The sequence below is a fragment of the Etheostoma cragini genome, chromosome 10 (assembly GCF_013103735.1).
Source record: "Etheostoma cragini isolate CJK2018 chromosome 10, CSU_Ecrag_1.0, whole genome shotgun sequence".
Classification (NCBI taxonomy): domain Eukaryota; kingdom Metazoa; phylum Chordata; class Actinopteri; order Perciformes; family Percidae; genus Etheostoma; species Etheostoma cragini.
Window position 1 is genome coordinate 17669146 of NC_048416.1, and position 17084 is coordinate 17686229.

A 17084-nucleotide genomic window follows, 5' to 3' on the forward strand; every position below is an offset into this window, starting at 1 on the left:
ATGCCCAAGTGACTGACTGACAGGCTGAGGTTGTAAAGCAAGGCATCTTGATTTCTATAGCACCTTTCAGCAACAAGGCAATTCAAAGTGCTTTACATAAAACATTAAAGAGCAATTAAAAATGGTCATGACGAAAAAAAACTGTCTAAAAAAGAATAATATACAAATACACAAATAAAAGTTACAGTAAGTAAGACATTAATATTTATTCAATTTAATAGGTTGTAGGGACGGGTTTGGGAGGAGAGAGAGATGGGTTTTATTTTAGTTTTTGTTTAATTTATTGAGTGTAATTATTCTAAATAAAGGACCTAATATTCCAACTAAATAGGATAAATAGGTTTGGAATTATTTACTACAGAGGAAAGTACCGAAAAAGGTAAAATTGGGTATCGAGACCTAATTTCAGATATTAGTACCGAATTGCAGAAGGATTTCAGTACATTGGGTGAGAAAGGTGCATACAGTCTAAGAGCATTAAACGGTATTTCCTATCTACTCTAAAAAAAATTGCAGGGTTTGGAGATTTAAAGGAATAGCGTGACATGTTATGTGATATATGTATGGAGTCAGAAATGGATTAGTATGTAGATATAGACAAGAAGTAGGGGGAAACAGCTAACCTTGCTCTGTACAGAGTTCCAAAATACACCTTTCAATGTAGAATATTCTAGACTTTCCCTGTGTCAACTCAATTTAGCATTTTCTAGCTTTTAAAAATCTGATACATTGGATTGTTGTTTAGGTGTTGACCCATCGTAAAGTCACCATGGAGGTGACCCCTATGACATTCATCACTGCAGAAATGAGACCTGCTACTATTGGCCGCTTCCTTATAAGCTGTCAGATACATGCTCACCGCCACGGTAAGAAAGGGCCGCCGAGAAGTCTCCTAGACTTAAGACAATCTGCTTTCCGGCCTTAAATTAACTTCACCCCCTCTATGTAAATGATGACTAACTTGTTGTACAATACCACTCTACCCAGATGGTATGAAAGCTTTTTTCTCTGTGGAGAAATGCCCTGACCCTGTCAGTCTGCCTGGACCTGACCTGCGTAACGTCAAACACAAAGATTACGGGGACGACGGTGAAGACGGAAATGAAGACTACAGTGACGAAGACGAAGATTCGTTCAACACCATAAGCTTGCAGCCTAGAAAACCACAAGTGCAAGCAAGAGCCAGCGGGGGACAGCCACCGATAACCTGGCAGCATTACATCGCCATTGAAGAGGTCACCTGGGACTATGACTCTCATCTCAAACCCACAAATAGGTAGGGGAGATGGAGGAGGGGAAGATAGAAGAAAAAACGTTGATTTGAATTCAAATGTTTTTTCTTTTCTCTTTGACTCATCAGTGAGTTGCAGTCTGGATATTTGCCTGCAGCTCCCCATCACCTGGGCTACAAGTACAAAAAGGCGGTGTATGTGGAATACACAGATGGATCTTTCACTCAGAGGAAGAATCTGGCCAAGACACTGCTGGGTCCACTTCTGAAAGGAAAAATCAACGATCAAATCCAAGTGAGTCAGGACAAAAAAAATATACCAATTGGCCTTTTGTACCTGACTGAATTTAAGCTACAAAAAAGACATTATTAATCATAGTAAAATAGAAGCAGTATAAAGTATTGTATAACTTTCTACTGGTCCACAATTTGTTTGATTTGTGTCTCCAGATCACTCTCAGAAACTTCGCCAGTCACCCTTTTAACATCTACCCCAATGGCCTTACCAAGATCTTTCCACTGCAAAGCTCCGCAAATGGTAATCGAATAAGTAGTTAATATCCTTATCAGCAGTGCCAGCTTATACTTAAGGCTTGTCATTTTGGCAACAAGAAATTAAGGTATTATGGGGTTGCTGCAATTCCCTAAATTCCTAACATCAAAGTTTTATCTCATCTTAAACAGCTGCAGAGAAGGACTTGCGCTTCGTGGCAGTTCCCCCAAACGGGACTTTTGGCTACATTTGGAAGTTAACAACAGATGATGGGCCCTTGGAGGGAGACCCCGCGTGTCTGACCCAGCTGTATCAGAGCACTGTGGCCCCAGAGAGGGACTTGGCCTCCGGGCTGGTGGGCACCCTGCTCATCTGCAAGTACAATGCCATGGATGTCAGCGGACGTCTGGTGAGATGAACGTTTCTATAATAATAAATATGAATCAACATAGCACTTGTAGAAACACTGTTAACACACTGTTGACACACTGTTGACATTGGAAAAATGCTAAAGATGCATGCTGCCATGTTGTCTCTTACATGCACTCTCTTTTACCGCATCTACTGTTACATGCAGTTGGGCCCAGATAAAGAGTGGAGCCTGATTTTTGCTGTGTTCGATGAGAACAAAAGTTGGTACATCAACGAAAACATGCAGAAGTCCAGCCAAAACCCCGCTAACACCACCGACCCCGAATTCTACAACTCCAATGTCATTTACAGTAGGTTCACTTTAGAGATATTTGTACATTGACTTCTTTCAGTACAAAAAAAGGTCAAACATTGCAAAGAAAACTCCCACACACTGTCTAACTTGCAAAAATATTAAGTTTAATAGGAGGCAAAGTTAGTACTTAGTACTTAGTTATGGTACTAGACCATCTTCTGGTAAAATGGCCAATGCCAATGTCAGTTAGACAGTGTGCGGGAACTTTCTTTGCAAAAGTATGTTTACTTCTTTGAAACCATTGTTAGTAGAATGATCAACACAGTGACATATTGATAGTGTAGGATGTGAAATAAAAACCATATACATACAACAACATATCATCAATTTTATAACTGTTAATTTGCCTTTACTTTCAGGTATAAACGGCGCCATGTTCGGCGGTCGCCAATTTGTGGTGTCTGAAACTGACGTCACCTTCTGGCACGTGGCCAATGTGGGCACCCAGAGTAACTTCCTCTCTGTTTACTTTACTGGAAACCTATTTCAATACCAAGGCCTTTACCAGTCCGTCCTCACCCTCTTCCCCATGACTGGCATGACCATTGACATGGAAACTGATCTGATGGGTAAGACCAAAGTCTGTGAAAGTGAAGTTAAACCAAATTTCCCCCTTAATTTGTTACTTCAAGATTAATTATGCTAACAGTCAGAGGCTCTCTAATGTACGGAACTTTTTGCTGGACGTTTTGGCTAGTTACACTTTGGTAGGTCAGCTAGGCTAACTATAGTGTTAATTGTACAAAGAAGTTTCTAAGAGTAGTTCAAATAATTTGAAGTCATGAAAAATGCAGTACAGATCCAGTGAAATATGTTTAATAAGAAGTTAACAACAGTTTACACAAAGGATTGTCAAGAAAATTATAACTGTCACTAATTAAAGTCACTATGTGTAGAATAAAAAAAATGTGGTAACACTTTACAATAAGGTATTGAATGATTAGTTACCCATTTTTAGACGAGTAGTTACTCATTTTTTATTCATTACTCTTTCAAAAACAGTAACTACCCTTGTTTGTGTGTACCTTATTTAAAGTGTTACCCAAAATGTGATGTTGTGGTACCCCCCCCCCCCCAAGTGGATTTCAAACTCATAATTGGAAGAATTTCTAACGCAACAGACCTGTTGTCCATCTTGTTAAACAAGAATTTGAAAAAAATTGAAATCATTCAGCCGTCTCTTGTGCCTTGGCCGTGTGAAAAGCAACAAACGTAAAATGAAAATACCCAAACTGGCAAGTGTCAGCAACATCTATATTATTAAACATCGTCAAGGTAACAAGGTCTCGTGAAGTGCTGTCCTAATCCCATTTATACCTATCTGAGCCCATGTGGCCTCACACACTCATTTACTTAGCACCTGAGATCAATTAAGTCTTTGAGTCTTTAGTCCTCAGGGCTCACTTTGGGATTGGGCCACTGACACCCATTAACGCATCAGGATACTGCACTATTGCTTAATAACAGAGGATGTGTGGGCTTACATAGTAAACAATAGATGGATGTGTTTTGACGCGTCATGTGCCGCCAGTGTGTGTTGCTTTTAAGTCATATAAATTCTTCTTTCAGGTGAGTGGGAGATCAGTGCCTACGATGGCAGCCTCAAGAGTCGAGGGATGAGCATCCGTTACACCGTTCGTCAAAGCGACGATGGAAACCAAGTTGATCGTGATGGGGTGGAAGACGATATCTCTGACTATATCGATCAGATAGATCTACAGCCGAGGGGCAGAAGACCTGAAAATCGCACACATTTGGTTCAAGTGTGTAAAAAAAATGTTGCTAATAACAACACTCAACTAGTAAACAGTTCCAGTCAAAATGTCACAAATGGTGATACTGGGGCAGAATGTCAGCTGGAAGCAGAGGAAGGAATCCCACAGGATATCTTGGAGGATACAGAGAGAGATGGGGAGTCGACCATTTCTCAAAATAGGAATGAGCCTGGAGGAGAGGGGGGTGGTCGGCAGAGAAGACAGGCAGAGGGCAACTGGACAGATGTAGATATCAGTTCTGGAGCCTCAGAAGATGGAGGAACTGGGATAGAGGTTACAAAAGAAGCTTTGGAAAATAGAACTGACACTGGTTCCGAAGATGAGGAGAGGAGTGAAATGTCAAGTGTGAATAATGGGACAAAGGGAGAGCTTGAAAAGAGCAATGAGATTTTACTGAGCAGCAATCCACAGCTGAACAAGAAGGTCTCAACTGTTGACCCAAGCTATTCAGAAAACATGGATCAAAACCATATTCAGTCTGAACCCGAGCGACTTACAGTGGATTTGCTGAAATACAACTACACTGCTGATAACAACAACGCACCAGGGATTGATCTGTCCCTTGAGTATGATGACTACAGCCAGGAGGTATTATTTTGTGTGTGTGTGTTGCATATTGATTGTCACAAATTGAAACACTTCCCCTAGACCTCCCCACAATGCATGCTACATTTTATTGTAGGTAAACGGGACATCAGATATGACTGCCACAGATTACATGGACCTGCGCTCCGGAGAGCCCCGATATCGTCATTACTACATTGCTGCAGAAGAGATCACCTGGAACTACGGCATCAGAAAACCACATCAGCTCATCAAACCCAGGTAGGAATAATATTTCATCCAGGTTTCCATGCAGGACAGGCATTGTTTTTGAAGAAATCGGCTTATTCACTGCCTCATCCTCTTGCTTAGAGAGATTCAAAGAATGCCATTTACATGTCTGCAATATGCATTGAGCGACAGATGATTAGCTCAGCTCAAAGACTGGAAGCAGATTGATTGATTGATATCTTTATTTCGAACATGCAAGAGAAAGTATATACAAATAAAATAAAAAAATAATAAAAATAAAAAATAAAACAATGTAAAGATAGTAAGATAGGAACATCAACTGCATCCAAAGTCCATAAAGCTTCCTACCAACAGCACCTCTAAAGGGTCACTAATTACTTAGTTTAATCTGCACACAAACAGAAATGGAAAAAAGACAATTTGCGGTTTTAAGCTTTTTAACCTAACTGTCTCCCAGCTCCACATTTAACGCACGGACATGACAGTTGTATCAATCGTCTCATCTAACTTAGCAAAAATGCAAATAAGTGTATTTCCCAAAACTATTTCTTATCTTTTCATTCTTTTTTTCTCTCCTTGTTGCACTAAAATGCTAAATGTTATGATGTCTAATTTGTAACTTAAGGCATGTTAACATGCTAATGCTGGCATGTTAGCCTGATGAAAGGCCAAACATCAAAATGTTCACATGCATGTGCATACCTGCTTTAAGCATGTTACTGTAACTATGCTTATGTTGGCATTGTAGCATGTCAGTGTCCATGAGGAACCTTTTGATTTAGGAAACAACGTTGCATTACCTTTGGAACCTGCCCTAGGCCAAACTGTACATATCATCATCAATCCAAAAGTTTTATTTCTGCTTAGTCTAGTTTTGAACCTGGTAATGCTATGGATGTTTTGTTTCTTTAAAGGCAATGTCTCAATCTCCCAAAGTTTTGGGCAAAGTCAACATTACAGAACATAGAACACAGTCAAAGAAAACCAAATGGTTCACAATTAATTTACAACAGAAGAATACATTTTGCCCTTTCGCCTGCTTGTCCAGGGTACAAGCAGCCAAAATGGCCAGTAGCTGGTACTCCCTTAGAAATAAGGGGAGAAGCATTGTCATCCGTGAGGAACCTTCTGCTTCTTTGCATCAAAAGGAGCCAGTGGAGGTGGTTCGGGCATCTGGTAAGGATTCCCCCTGGGCGCCTCCCTAGGGAGGTGATTCAGGCACGTCCAGCTGGGAGGAGGTCTCGAGGAAGACCCAGGACTAGGTGGAGGGATCTTCAACCTGGCCTGGGAACGCCTCGGGGTCCCCCAGTCGGAGCTTGTTAATGTGGTTCGGGAAAAGGAAGTTCGGTGTCCCCTGCTGAATTGCAGCAACCGCAACCTGACCCTGGATAAGCAGACGAAGATGGATAGATGAAAATAATTTTAAAATCCAAGCAAATCGATATCTAAAGCAGCCGTTTTGATTCAATTCCTCTCTTTAGAGAGATGCGTCGAGGGATGAGGAAGTTCCTCCCAGAGTACAAAAAGGTGGTGTTTCGAGAATACAGCAATGAAGAGTTCTTACTTCCTCTAGGCAGAGGGGAGCTCCAGGAACACCTAGGAATCATGGGACCTTTCATCAGAGCTGAGATTAATGATCTCCTTACCGTGAGTGACACTGTAGCTGAGAAAAATAAAAGAATAAACCAGTAATTCTTTAACCTAGTCTCACTAGTTACTCCCACTTAAACAATCTTCAATTTTACTGCATATGTTTCATGAAACATGAAAACAAATGTGAACACAACAAACATTATTGAAACATAACTTGTGGATGTAGCTCTCTGTTCAAAACTGTTTCTTTCTCTGTCTTTCTTTCTCTCTTGCTCGTTCCTCTTATTAAAGGTGGTCTTTAAGAACAAGGCATCCAGGCCTTACTCCTTTCACCTTCAGGGAGTCTATGACCGCAGCCAGGGGGCCGGCATTAGCCAAAACCATGCCACCTCTGCTCCACCTGGGGTCCCAGGAGAACCTGTGGCTCCTGGGGAGGCACGGACCTATAACTGGAGAGTAACCAAGAAACAAGGACCAACCGACAATGAATTTCCCTGCAAGACTGGAGCTTACTTCTCCACTGTAGACAAGGTCTGGATCTTTATTTTTCTTTTTTCCATGGATATACCACATGTACTGTATGTCTGTATTTATTTGTATACAATCCTATCCAAAATGTATTTCCTCCAAAGGAAAATATAAATTGATTCTTAAGTTTCATCTTTGTTTCAATGGATGCTAAATATCTTGTGGTACAGTTGTAGGATCAGAAAAAAAGTATTTTCTCTACTCTACTCTGTTTTAGGAGAGGGACATTCATTCTGGTCTGATTGGTCCACTGGTGATCTGTAAGTCTGGTATTCTCCGGACTCGTCAGAACACGCAGCGAGACGTCCAGGAGTTCGCCCTTCTCTTCCACACCTTTGATGAAACTAAAAGCTGGTACCTGGAGGAGAACCTGCGACGACACTGTGCTCCACCCTGTCAGGCCAACACTGAGGACCCCTGGTTTCACATCAGCAATAAGTTTGCAGGTGAAGAATGTAGGATTGGTTGTTGGTGTCACGTTGTAATGAGCTCACTGCAGTCAAACATTTTCTTTAAATTTCTCATAAATAAATTATGCCTACGTTTGTCCTCAGCTATAAACGGCTATGTGGCGGAGACACTTCCTGGTCTGTTGATCGCCCAGCGCCAGCTCGTCAGGTGGCACCTGCTGAATGTAGGAAGTGACGGAGAGTACCACACTGTGCACTTCCATGGTTTGCCTTTCACTGTTCACACTGAAAAGAAACACCGTATGGGTGTCTACAACCTCTTCCCTGGTAAACGCACACATTAACACATTGTGTTTTGTATATATGCTTATTAGACATTTAGACATTACACCTCACGCTGGCAAACTCTCCATATCATCTCATATAATACACACATAAAAACATGCAATCCATAAACAGATCTTGGGCCCTGCATTTGCCCAAACCTTTTCCTGATTTAAATTTCATTTATAGGAAGCCAATATTTTTCCAGTACCTTTTTTCCATTATAAAATACGTTTTAGACTAAAACCACATTTATTCATCAACCTGATTTTGCCTGAATTTATTCCACAGGAACGTCTGTAGCTTTAAACAATACAAGAAATGTGTTTCCGTGAACCGCCCTCTTCATTTTATATTGTTTTGCTAGGTTATGGCTAACAATATGAATCCTGACTCCATAGAAAATAATCTAGCTTCCTCCTCTTTCTTATCTTTATTTCAAATAATTAGCTTACTTGCACTCTGAAAACCTTCTTCATGTATTGCACTGCTCTGTTACCCAGGAGTGTTTGGCACGGTGGAGATGACACCCCTCACAGTTGGCACGTGGCTGGTGGAGTGCACTATAGGAGACTACCAGCTGGCCGGCATGAGGGCTAAACTACTGGTCTATGATCGACGTACGTGCACGCTGTGTCACACATCTGTATAAAAATATGAATATATTATTCTTTATGTAATATATCCAACAACACATTTTCAGTTTTTTGTAAATTCATTTTATTTTGTGGTGTTTAATGAGAGAACGGCCTCATGTAGCAGCTGCCGTGGCTGTAAACACTTGGACTTGTGGACATGTATCCTTTTATATTGAAACACTAGAAACCTTTATTACTCACAGTTGTATTTTACTATAAATTATGTCAGTGGCTTTCCCCACAGTTATTGTGTAATCAATGGGGCGTTTTAATAAGGGAGGACTTCCCTTATTGCTAAGCCGGAGATCTAAAATAAACCTGTAGGTTCACATGTATTATCATTTCCAAAAATTTCAAAATAGACAATGTATAGTTCTGTACTGTCCAGACATATTGAGCGCACAGAAATGAATTTGGGGAATGCATTATTGAGCTGTAATTTTCTCCACATGCAGGATGTGTATTGCCTCTGGGGATGAAATCAGGAAGGATCGAGGATTCCCAGATCACAGCATCAGATCACATAGGTAAGAGTTGTTTTTTTCATTTAAAAAGACCGTGTCAAAAAACTTATGGACTTCAATACCCAATAGAAAATAATCTCCATTGGATGAAATAGCACAACATGTCAACATAAAACACAGCATGTTCAAGCCGCGGAGCAGCCTTCACACTATATGTGGCCAAAACAAAATAATTTAACCCAGGAAACCCTCGTTCATTCCTCTGGAGTGTTTTAATCCACATCCAATCTTATTCCTAAACCTAAAGAGTCCTTTTGGGACCTAAACGCTCACTTTTCTGGCTTAACTCAACTTCCATGGTTGCTGAAAGGAAGGTCAACCGGCGGTGCCTGCATCCGGCTCACAGTCACCTTTTTTGGCTAAGCAACTGCCGCTGATAGCCGGTGTCCCGGAGCTCTGTAGCATCTAAATACAACCAGCAGCTGCCGCTCGGATTTTATCATTCTATGACACTAGACTGTTCACTTAAAATAATTCAGCAGAGGCAGGGATATGTAGACCAGAAAAGGTGATTTTCCAAGCATTCTCCCCCCCGGGAAATCTTACCGTGCTTGCTACAAATATCCGGTGCTGAAAATGAGAGCTCCTCATGGAGCTTTATTAAATCGCAAAGCCTGGAAATGATCCACACTAAGTAAGAATGTAACTGTGTTTACACACGTGTGTCCAGGGAACTGGGAGCCGAGGCTGGCGAGGCTGGATCAGTCTGGCTTTATCAATGCCTGGATAGGTAAAAACCAGATGTCGTGGATACAGGTAAGATATACCGATGCAAGATCTAAGTTGAATATTGTCTTTGTAACAGAAATAGAGAATTTATACAGAAATGGCGCACAGTGTAATGTAATGTGTGTGTGTGGGTGTGGGCGTGGGCGTGGGTGTGGGTGTGTGTGGGTGGGTGTGTGTTATTAGATTGATCTACAGAGGCCCACCCTGCTGCACGGTGTGCAGACGCAGGGAGTCAGGTCCAGCCTGAGGGACAACTACATAGCAATCTTCAACATCTCTTACAGCCTGGACCAGGAGACTTGGATCAATTACAGAGGAAACAGAACCAGGAAGAACAAAGTATGTCCTCCACAGTGGTACACACATACTGGATATCTTGTACAGTTAGGGTAAACATTTGACAGCAATAAAATAAACAATAGATTTTTTGGGAAATGAGATCCTCAGAACTGCAGAGGCTGAACCTGGAATACAAGCAGTCATGGGACATGAAGTTCCCACATCAACAGATCGACCATCTGACCTCTGACAAAATATGTATGTGTATTAATGTGAAATTAACAGTTTTGAAATTTTTTCAAAAAGTAGCTTCAACAATCAGTTTCCTGTTGGAAGTTACATCTCCAGAACACCAGTTACATGACATCGCCCCGTATAAGAAAAATTAAAACATGCTATTGCAAAACATTGCAACTGTTCTGTGACGGCTGGATTTTCTGAACCCTAAAACAAGAGGACGTCCAGTTGTCTCCCAGACCACTTGAATTACAATATGCTGTTTCCATGTCAAATAAATACAGTAAAACATGTCTATCTAAAACAAGTTTCAGTGATCCTTGGAGTCTGAGCTGTTTGTGTGGCTCTGTTTTAGGTATTTTTTGGCAACATGGACAGCTCCAAGGTGAAAACCAACCTCTTCACTCCACCATTTGTGGCCCGCTACATCAGGATTCAGCCTATGAGCTTTGTGTTGAAGCCCGCTCTCCGACTGGAGCTGCTGGGCTGTGATATTAACAGTGAGTTGTACCAACAACAGCAGCATTATTTATCGAGTTAATTTGTCACAGAGCTTATAAACACCAACAGATACTGTGTGTGTGCGTGCGTGTGTGTGTGTGTGTGTGTGCGTGTGTGTGTGTGTGTAGGCTGCTCTCTCCCTCTCGGGCTTCAGAAGGAGCAGATTCCTGACTCCAGCTTTAGTGCGTCCTCATTCTATTCCTCTCTGCTGCGTAACTGGAGCCCCAGCCTCGCCCGGCTTCACCTGGAAGGCGGCGCAAATGCCTGGAGGCCAAGGGTGAACAAAAATACACAAATACGCTACTATCGCATTGTATTGTATCCCACGGGTTAAATCGTAACGGAAAGAAGTAGTTTGTCATGTTCAGAAATAGTTGGAGAAGAATTATATAAGTGGATTGAAAAGTGTTGCACTTGTAACCACACAAAGAACTGAGTAACAGTGTAGTCACACACCCTGGTACACGTTTCCGCTTTCTTCCTTGAGAAACACCAAGGCAAAGTGATATTGCGATATTTTTTGTTTGCTTTCTCACGATATGTGATAGAAACCACTGATGTGGAGCGACCTCTTGTTCACCCAGTGGAGTGTTAGCCCCATGAGGCAGAACACACAGCAGCTGCCCGGGTTAGAATCCGACATGCGGCCCTTTGCTGTGTGTCATCCTATTATTGAAGGTCACACAAAAAACAGTAGTACTTGTGAGTCATGAATAGGGGTCAACAACTGTAGGCCAAGTGTTATCTGGAATAGAGTCCTGAAATGGCCTAAACCGATGGCCAACAGTAGCTGCAGCCCTTTTTCCAAGGGAAGCAATCACCACGTTAACAGTCGGTTACGTTGTTGGTCTTCCTGTATGCAGCCTCATCATGTCAGTGGAAAATAGATGCACTGCCAGAAATACTTTCCTAGTTTATAAGATTCCAATACCTCATCGAGTAATGTGGGAGAGGAATTGTTGTGTGGTGTTCCCATGGACAAGCCTACATCTGTTGTTGTTTTTCCTTTTGCTTTGTCTACTTCTATGTCATTCAGTAGCTAGTATCTATTACTTTCAGTTTCAAAAAATTCCCTTCATGACTTGTGTATTTCCAGTCATATTATTTAATCATCACATCCTTCTACACGTAATATCATGTAGTTCTAAATTGGAAACAACAGAAAAGAATAAATGAACATTTTATTTTTGCTTATATGATTAGAGTTTATTGTAGAGAACAGTACCTTAACTAGGAAAAACTCCAACGCTTTGTGATTGAAGGTGAAATCATTAAGTGAGATTAGTTTAAGAGCAGACTCGGACTCTGTGTACCCGTTATACCTGTTTACAGTTCTAGTTTTTTGTCTTTGTTCTTCTGCATGAATAATGTTCTTTCTGAGATCTAAAAACGTTTCCTCTGCCCTCTCCACCCCAGAACAACAACCCTCACGAGTGGCTGCAGGTTGACTTGGGGAGAGTAAAACGCATCACGGGTGTCCTAACCCAAGGAGCACGATCAGTGTTGACCCAAATGATGGTGACTGAGTTCTCAGTCTCCGTCAGTCCTGATGGACACTCCTGGAGCAGTGTGTTAGAGAAGAGCTCCCAAAAAGAAAAGGTATGCGTCCCAGCTTACCAATAAAAGCAGGGCATTCTCAGTGATGCTGCTAACGTGAGTCAGGTTCCTGTCTGACATAGAGAGTCCTATAAAAGTGCAATGACTAACATGTTCTTCATTCATTTTACTTATTCCTTCAACTAATCATTAATGCATAAGGCCTTAACTATCTTATAGTTTCCTAAACACAGGCGGATGAGTCACTCTGTATTGAGTCACTCTGAGCTGACAACCCACCAAAGGAATTCTATTAAACCATTCAATTCAAATTACTTTATTCGTTCCCAGGGGGCAATTAAATGACACAAAGAGCAGCATAATTCACCACATACAGTACATAGTCAATACAAATCAGATAAACACATAAGTAGTTGTATGTAAAAGGAACAGAAAAAAGGGGGGGAAATGTGATCAGTCATCAGTTTACGGAATAATGTAGTGCCGTCCAGAGATTTGGGGGGGGGGAGGCTGGGAAGTTAGGAGCTGGACAGCCCTGGGGACAAAGGTCACATTCCTCCCCTGGGTCTTACAGCCTTTACAGCAAAGTCTGCGCCTTGAGGGGAGCCACTCAAACATTGAAAGCATGACGTGATGGATCAAGAGGGATCCAGGCAGGTCTTCAGGGTCTCCTGTTCGCATAGGGTGGACAGAGCTCTCAGGGGGTGTCCAATAATTCTGTTTTGTTATGTTTTCAAGTTTTAGTGACACCCGTTCTTCAATGTTAGGTTATTATTTTTATCCATCTGCATTTTCTTTATTTCCTTCCTTTCTCAGATCTTCACAGGAAACAGTGATTCAGACGAAGAAGCACTCACTGTTTTTGATCCACCTCTGTTTGGCCGCTACCTGCGCATCCACCCGAGGGGTTGGCTCAATGACATTGCTCTGCGTCTGGAGGTTCTGGGCTGTGACACGCAACAGGTGCTCTGACAACACCAGGCAACTCCCCAATGCCACGCAGCACCATTTTAATAACGTAATGTATCCTGGTTTTATTGTGGAGTTTAACAAGTGATGAAAGAGACGCTACTGCATTTCCTCTGTGGCCACCACTTTGTTTACATTTCTACCTTTTCACAACATTCTATTTGGTCATTTCCTGCAGAAGAAATTCTGTTAAAAAAATATTTCTGTCTTTATTTAGCAAAGTTTGATGTTAAAAAAGGATATCTAGTGTTGGTAAAAACAAATATATTTTAAGATATGAGTTTAAACAGAGCCACAGTGTGACAAACACAGCTGAGCAACACATTTGAATGTAAGCGTATGTAAATATTCCAAATGGATGTTTAAAGTTTCAATGGTTGATGTATATTGTTTGAAATGTTTTAATAATGTATTTTTCTGCTTTATTAAAGATTATACTGTATAAACAATAACTCTCAAAGGGTTTCCCTGGCATTTGTTACACACTCTTCGGGCAACAGCTTGTGTAGAAAAACACACTTCTGTTCCAGCAACAAACAAAAAAAAATTGTGTGCTTTTAAGACTCTTAACGAAGATTTGTGTTTGAACATTTGAATAGCTTTTAACAAGGACATAGCACTTCCAAGCTTTCGATGCTCTGCTTCCTGTCCTGTTCTTCATTCAGGAGAGGATGTAGCACTTTTTGTATTTGCTTTTGTTTTCTTCCCTTCGTTCCAGCACATTATCTCAGTTCTTTCTTCGCCCTATCTGTCTTTAATCCGTCCAAAATGTTCCTGGACTGTTATTTTGGCTTATCCACCTCCACCAGGCGTTCCCTGCAGAAACAATGAACAGTCCTGCTGCAACATTGTTCTGTTACGAGTTGAAATTCTCAATCTTCAGGGAAAAACAAATATGTTCACAGCTGAGGATTAAAATGAGGTGACTGGAAGGAAAACAATATAAACAATGTTGTGAGTGCATGCTTGTGTCTTAACCAGCGTCTAAATTTCTTTTTTTTAATCAATTTATAGCTTCGAGGTAAAGTTTGCAAACTTGTGTGTTAATGACAAAGGACAAACAATTACAGGTTAAAAGGGCATGAAACAGGTCTCCACTTTTGGCTGAGTCTCTATCTAATTTATTAGAGGGGGAGCAGGAGACGGTTGTGAAGTTTAACGTTTGTCATCCCCAGAGAAAAAATTGGTAAGTTAGTAGCGCAGATTAGAATCCAAATTGAAACTTAAGCAACTACAACTCCTGAATCTTTGAACATTGTGTCAAATTGGTCATTTCTACTGTGACTTATAAAATGTCCAGGTTTAGTTCCATCACAGTGTCAAAAAACACAAGGTAAAGTTGTTGTTCAGTAGCTAGCTCAGAGATTTTTGGCTAATGAATTCACTGATTTAGCAGTGGGGTTACACTTTTGCAATGCACCGTATCCATGTCACGTTGTCATTAGGGGCTGAACCCCCCCTAAAGGTCTGATCCTCAAATCGCCCCTGGTCTTAGCTTGTGTATTTTGGGCCCGACGGTGTGAAATGTGAAAACATGAGTAGCCCATTATCACCTCATTATCTGTGCAGGATGTTTCCAGACTGAGGGTGAGTTTCATTTGGAGGACAGGACATGCGTTCATGGAGACACGGCAGCAACACATTCATGTCTGGCTGTCACATTTTATCTCTTTGAAAACAATAACACAGTAATCTCAGAAACAGACAGCACATACATGCAGGTCCAACTGAATAAGGGTTATTACATATGATCTGAACCAAATTCAACAAAGGTGAGCAAAGGCCATGGTCTGCTGTCCACGATTGATTACCTTTCAGGAATTGTGTTCGCAGTGTGTGAAAGAAACAACAGGTGTGGGCACCTGGTCAGCTCACCTGGTAGTGCAGGCGCCATACAGCGGCCCCAGGTTTGACTCTGCCCTGCGGCTCTTTGCTGCGTGTCATTCACCCCCAGCCCTCTCTCCCCTTTCGTGTCTTCAGCTGTCCTATATAAATAAAGACCTAAAATGTCTACAAAACCATCTTTAAAAGGAAGAAACAACAGGCCAATAACATACAGAGCAGAGTTAGCACAGGTGGCCAAAGTGAAGCAAAGGATTTACTCAACTCCAAATTTTGTATTTTCTTCAAGTTTTTGCTGTTTAAGGTGCATCAGTTCTTCCTGCCTTGAATGCAGCCTTTAGTTTTAGTTTGTTCTTGTAAATCAAAATGCAGACATTACTAGTTCCTTGTTACCTTTAAACCAACACAGAGAACAACATGTATTTTATTATTGATCAGTCTCCTCTCTATCTCCATTTACATGCAATTCTGTGGGATTTTTTAAGTTATATAATAATGTTGCTAACTAAGCTTCTTCCTAGGAGTCCATCTGCTTTTTTGCATCGCAGATTTCCTTGGATTGTGGTAGAACCTGGATTGTGGCTGCGGCTGCTCCCATGGTCCTAAATAAAAAGGTACTCCAAAATAGGTAGCAGTTACAGTAATAGTATTAGTAGTACTGGTAGAAGTAAGTAGGCCTACTGTATGTTTTGCAATTAATTGGCTAAGGTCCTTTAAAGTCTTTAAATGTCAAGTTCTTCTTTTTCAGTTTGCAACGTACCAGAACCCAAGCTTGCCTCTGACAATGAAGACAAGGTTGGAAAACTTTTTGTACATATTTCTGAAAAATGTAAGGCCTTCAATATCAACTGTTTTCAAAGAACTCATCTTTTATTATTCCAGCCAAGTACTTTTTACAAAATGTCGACTGTCAGATGCCACCAATATTTCCCCATAGTGAAAGGGATTTGTACACTTTCCTTTGTCACAACCTGCTTTTATGTAACAGCAGTGCAGAGGAATCTATCTCTGTTAACAGATCAGGGAGGAAGTACCACAAAGGGAGCAGGAAAGAAAATAGTGTGACCCAACAGAGGTTTTATCACTTTCTCTTACATCACTTCCTGCTTTGGCACTCACACCCTTGAGGAGCCAGAGGCCCCTGGCTGTAAGATAATACACTAGATTTGATAATTTCCTTTTCTTGTTGAGAGTTGCACAATACTTAGCAACTCATTACTAAACCATGTACAATTTTGTAAGAAACACATTCTGTGTTACACTTTAAAATCATCATCTTGACATTTAGCCTCTGTCCTGGTAGATTCTCCAAGCGAGTGACAAGTGAAATGTCTTTTTTAATTACTGACATGAAGCACGTAGTTATATTAAAAAGTTAAAATGTTACTATTTCTAGTAACTAATACATCAAATCAGAATTCGTTGCAACTTTATTGTGTGTGTGTGTGTGTGTGTGTGTGTGTGTGTGTGTGTGTGTGTGTGTGTGTGTGTGTGTGTGTGTGTGTGTGTGTGTGTGTGTGTGTGTGTGTGTGTGTGTGTGTGTGTGTGTGTGTGTGTGTGTGGTAATTCCTACAAGTTTCCAGTGTAATGACACTAATGGTTAACATGGGAAACTCCTGAAAGTAACATTTCAGAGCCACAGAAAACATTAATATTTGTAATTAATAATTGTCGTATGCTTTTACAGGGAATGTGAAAGTTATTCAGAACCCCATTTTATTAATAAAAAATAATAATTTAGATTTTGTAAATATGGATGACGCACACAGACTATATTGGCTGTTGACACATGAAACATTTAGATTAGATGGTACTTAGAGAAAGCCTAGGAGATGAGGAAATGAGCTTATTTTACATAAACTGGACATGTGTACCAGTTTCATTCTACAGTTAATTTTAAAGTATTTCAAGTATGTTATGTGAAAGAATACA

At 40.9% G+C, this 17084-nt stretch overlaps 1 protein-coding gene and 1 long non-coding RNA gene across 3 annotated transcripts in view; one reads left to right on the forward strand and one right to left on the reverse strand.

Moving 5' to 3' along the window:
* The window catches only part of f8 (coagulation factor VIII, procoagulant component), a 17428-nt gene extending 3966 nt beyond the window's left edge, over positions 1-13462 (forward strand). Inside the window, exons 7-27 of one of the 2 annotated variants that reach the window (XM_034883205.1) lie at positions 746-866; positions 988-1276; positions 1361-1526; positions 1682-1769; positions 1916-2133; positions 2302-2446; positions 2811-3020; positions 4021-4814; positions 4909-5051; positions 6503-6668; positions 6906-7145; positions 7360-7588; positions 7697-7879; positions 8380-8496; positions 8970-9041; positions 9709-9794; positions 9951-10106; positions 10639-10783; positions 10913-11061; positions 12201-12383; positions 13158-13462. In XM_034883205.1, the coding sequence (XP_034739096.1) occupies positions 746-866; positions 988-1276; positions 1361-1526; positions 1682-1769; positions 1916-2133; positions 2302-2446; positions 2811-3020; positions 4021-4814; positions 4909-5051; positions 6503-6668; positions 6906-7145; positions 7360-7588; positions 7697-7879; positions 8380-8496; positions 8970-9041; positions 9709-9794; positions 9951-10106; positions 10639-10783; positions 10913-11061; positions 12201-12383; positions 13158-13313 (4056 nt within the window). In that variant the 3' untranslated portion in view covers positions 13314-13462. The remainder of the gene's footprint in view (positions 1-745; positions 867-987; positions 1277-1360; positions 1527-1681; positions 1770-1915; positions 2134-2301; positions 2447-2810; positions 3021-4020; positions 4815-4908; positions 5052-6502; positions 6669-6905; positions 7146-7359; positions 7589-7696; positions 7880-8379; positions 8497-8969; positions 9042-9708; positions 9795-9950; positions 10107-10638; positions 10784-10912; positions 11062-12200; positions 12384-13157) is intronic. The other variant, XM_034883206.1, reaches the window with a different exon arrangement.
* Positions 1-13702, reverse strand: part of LOC117951492 — a 23467-nt gene extending 9765 nt beyond the window's left edge. The window contains exons 1-3 of the long non-coding RNA XR_004658196.1: positions 13615-13702; positions 7054-7063; positions 4751-4752 (exon numbers count right to left, since the gene is read on the reverse strand). This is a non-coding gene — a long non-coding RNA (uncharacterized LOC117951492). The remainder of the gene's footprint in view (positions 1-4750; positions 4753-7053; positions 7064-13614) is intronic.
* Between the last annotated feature and the right edge of the window lie 3382 nt (positions 13703-17084).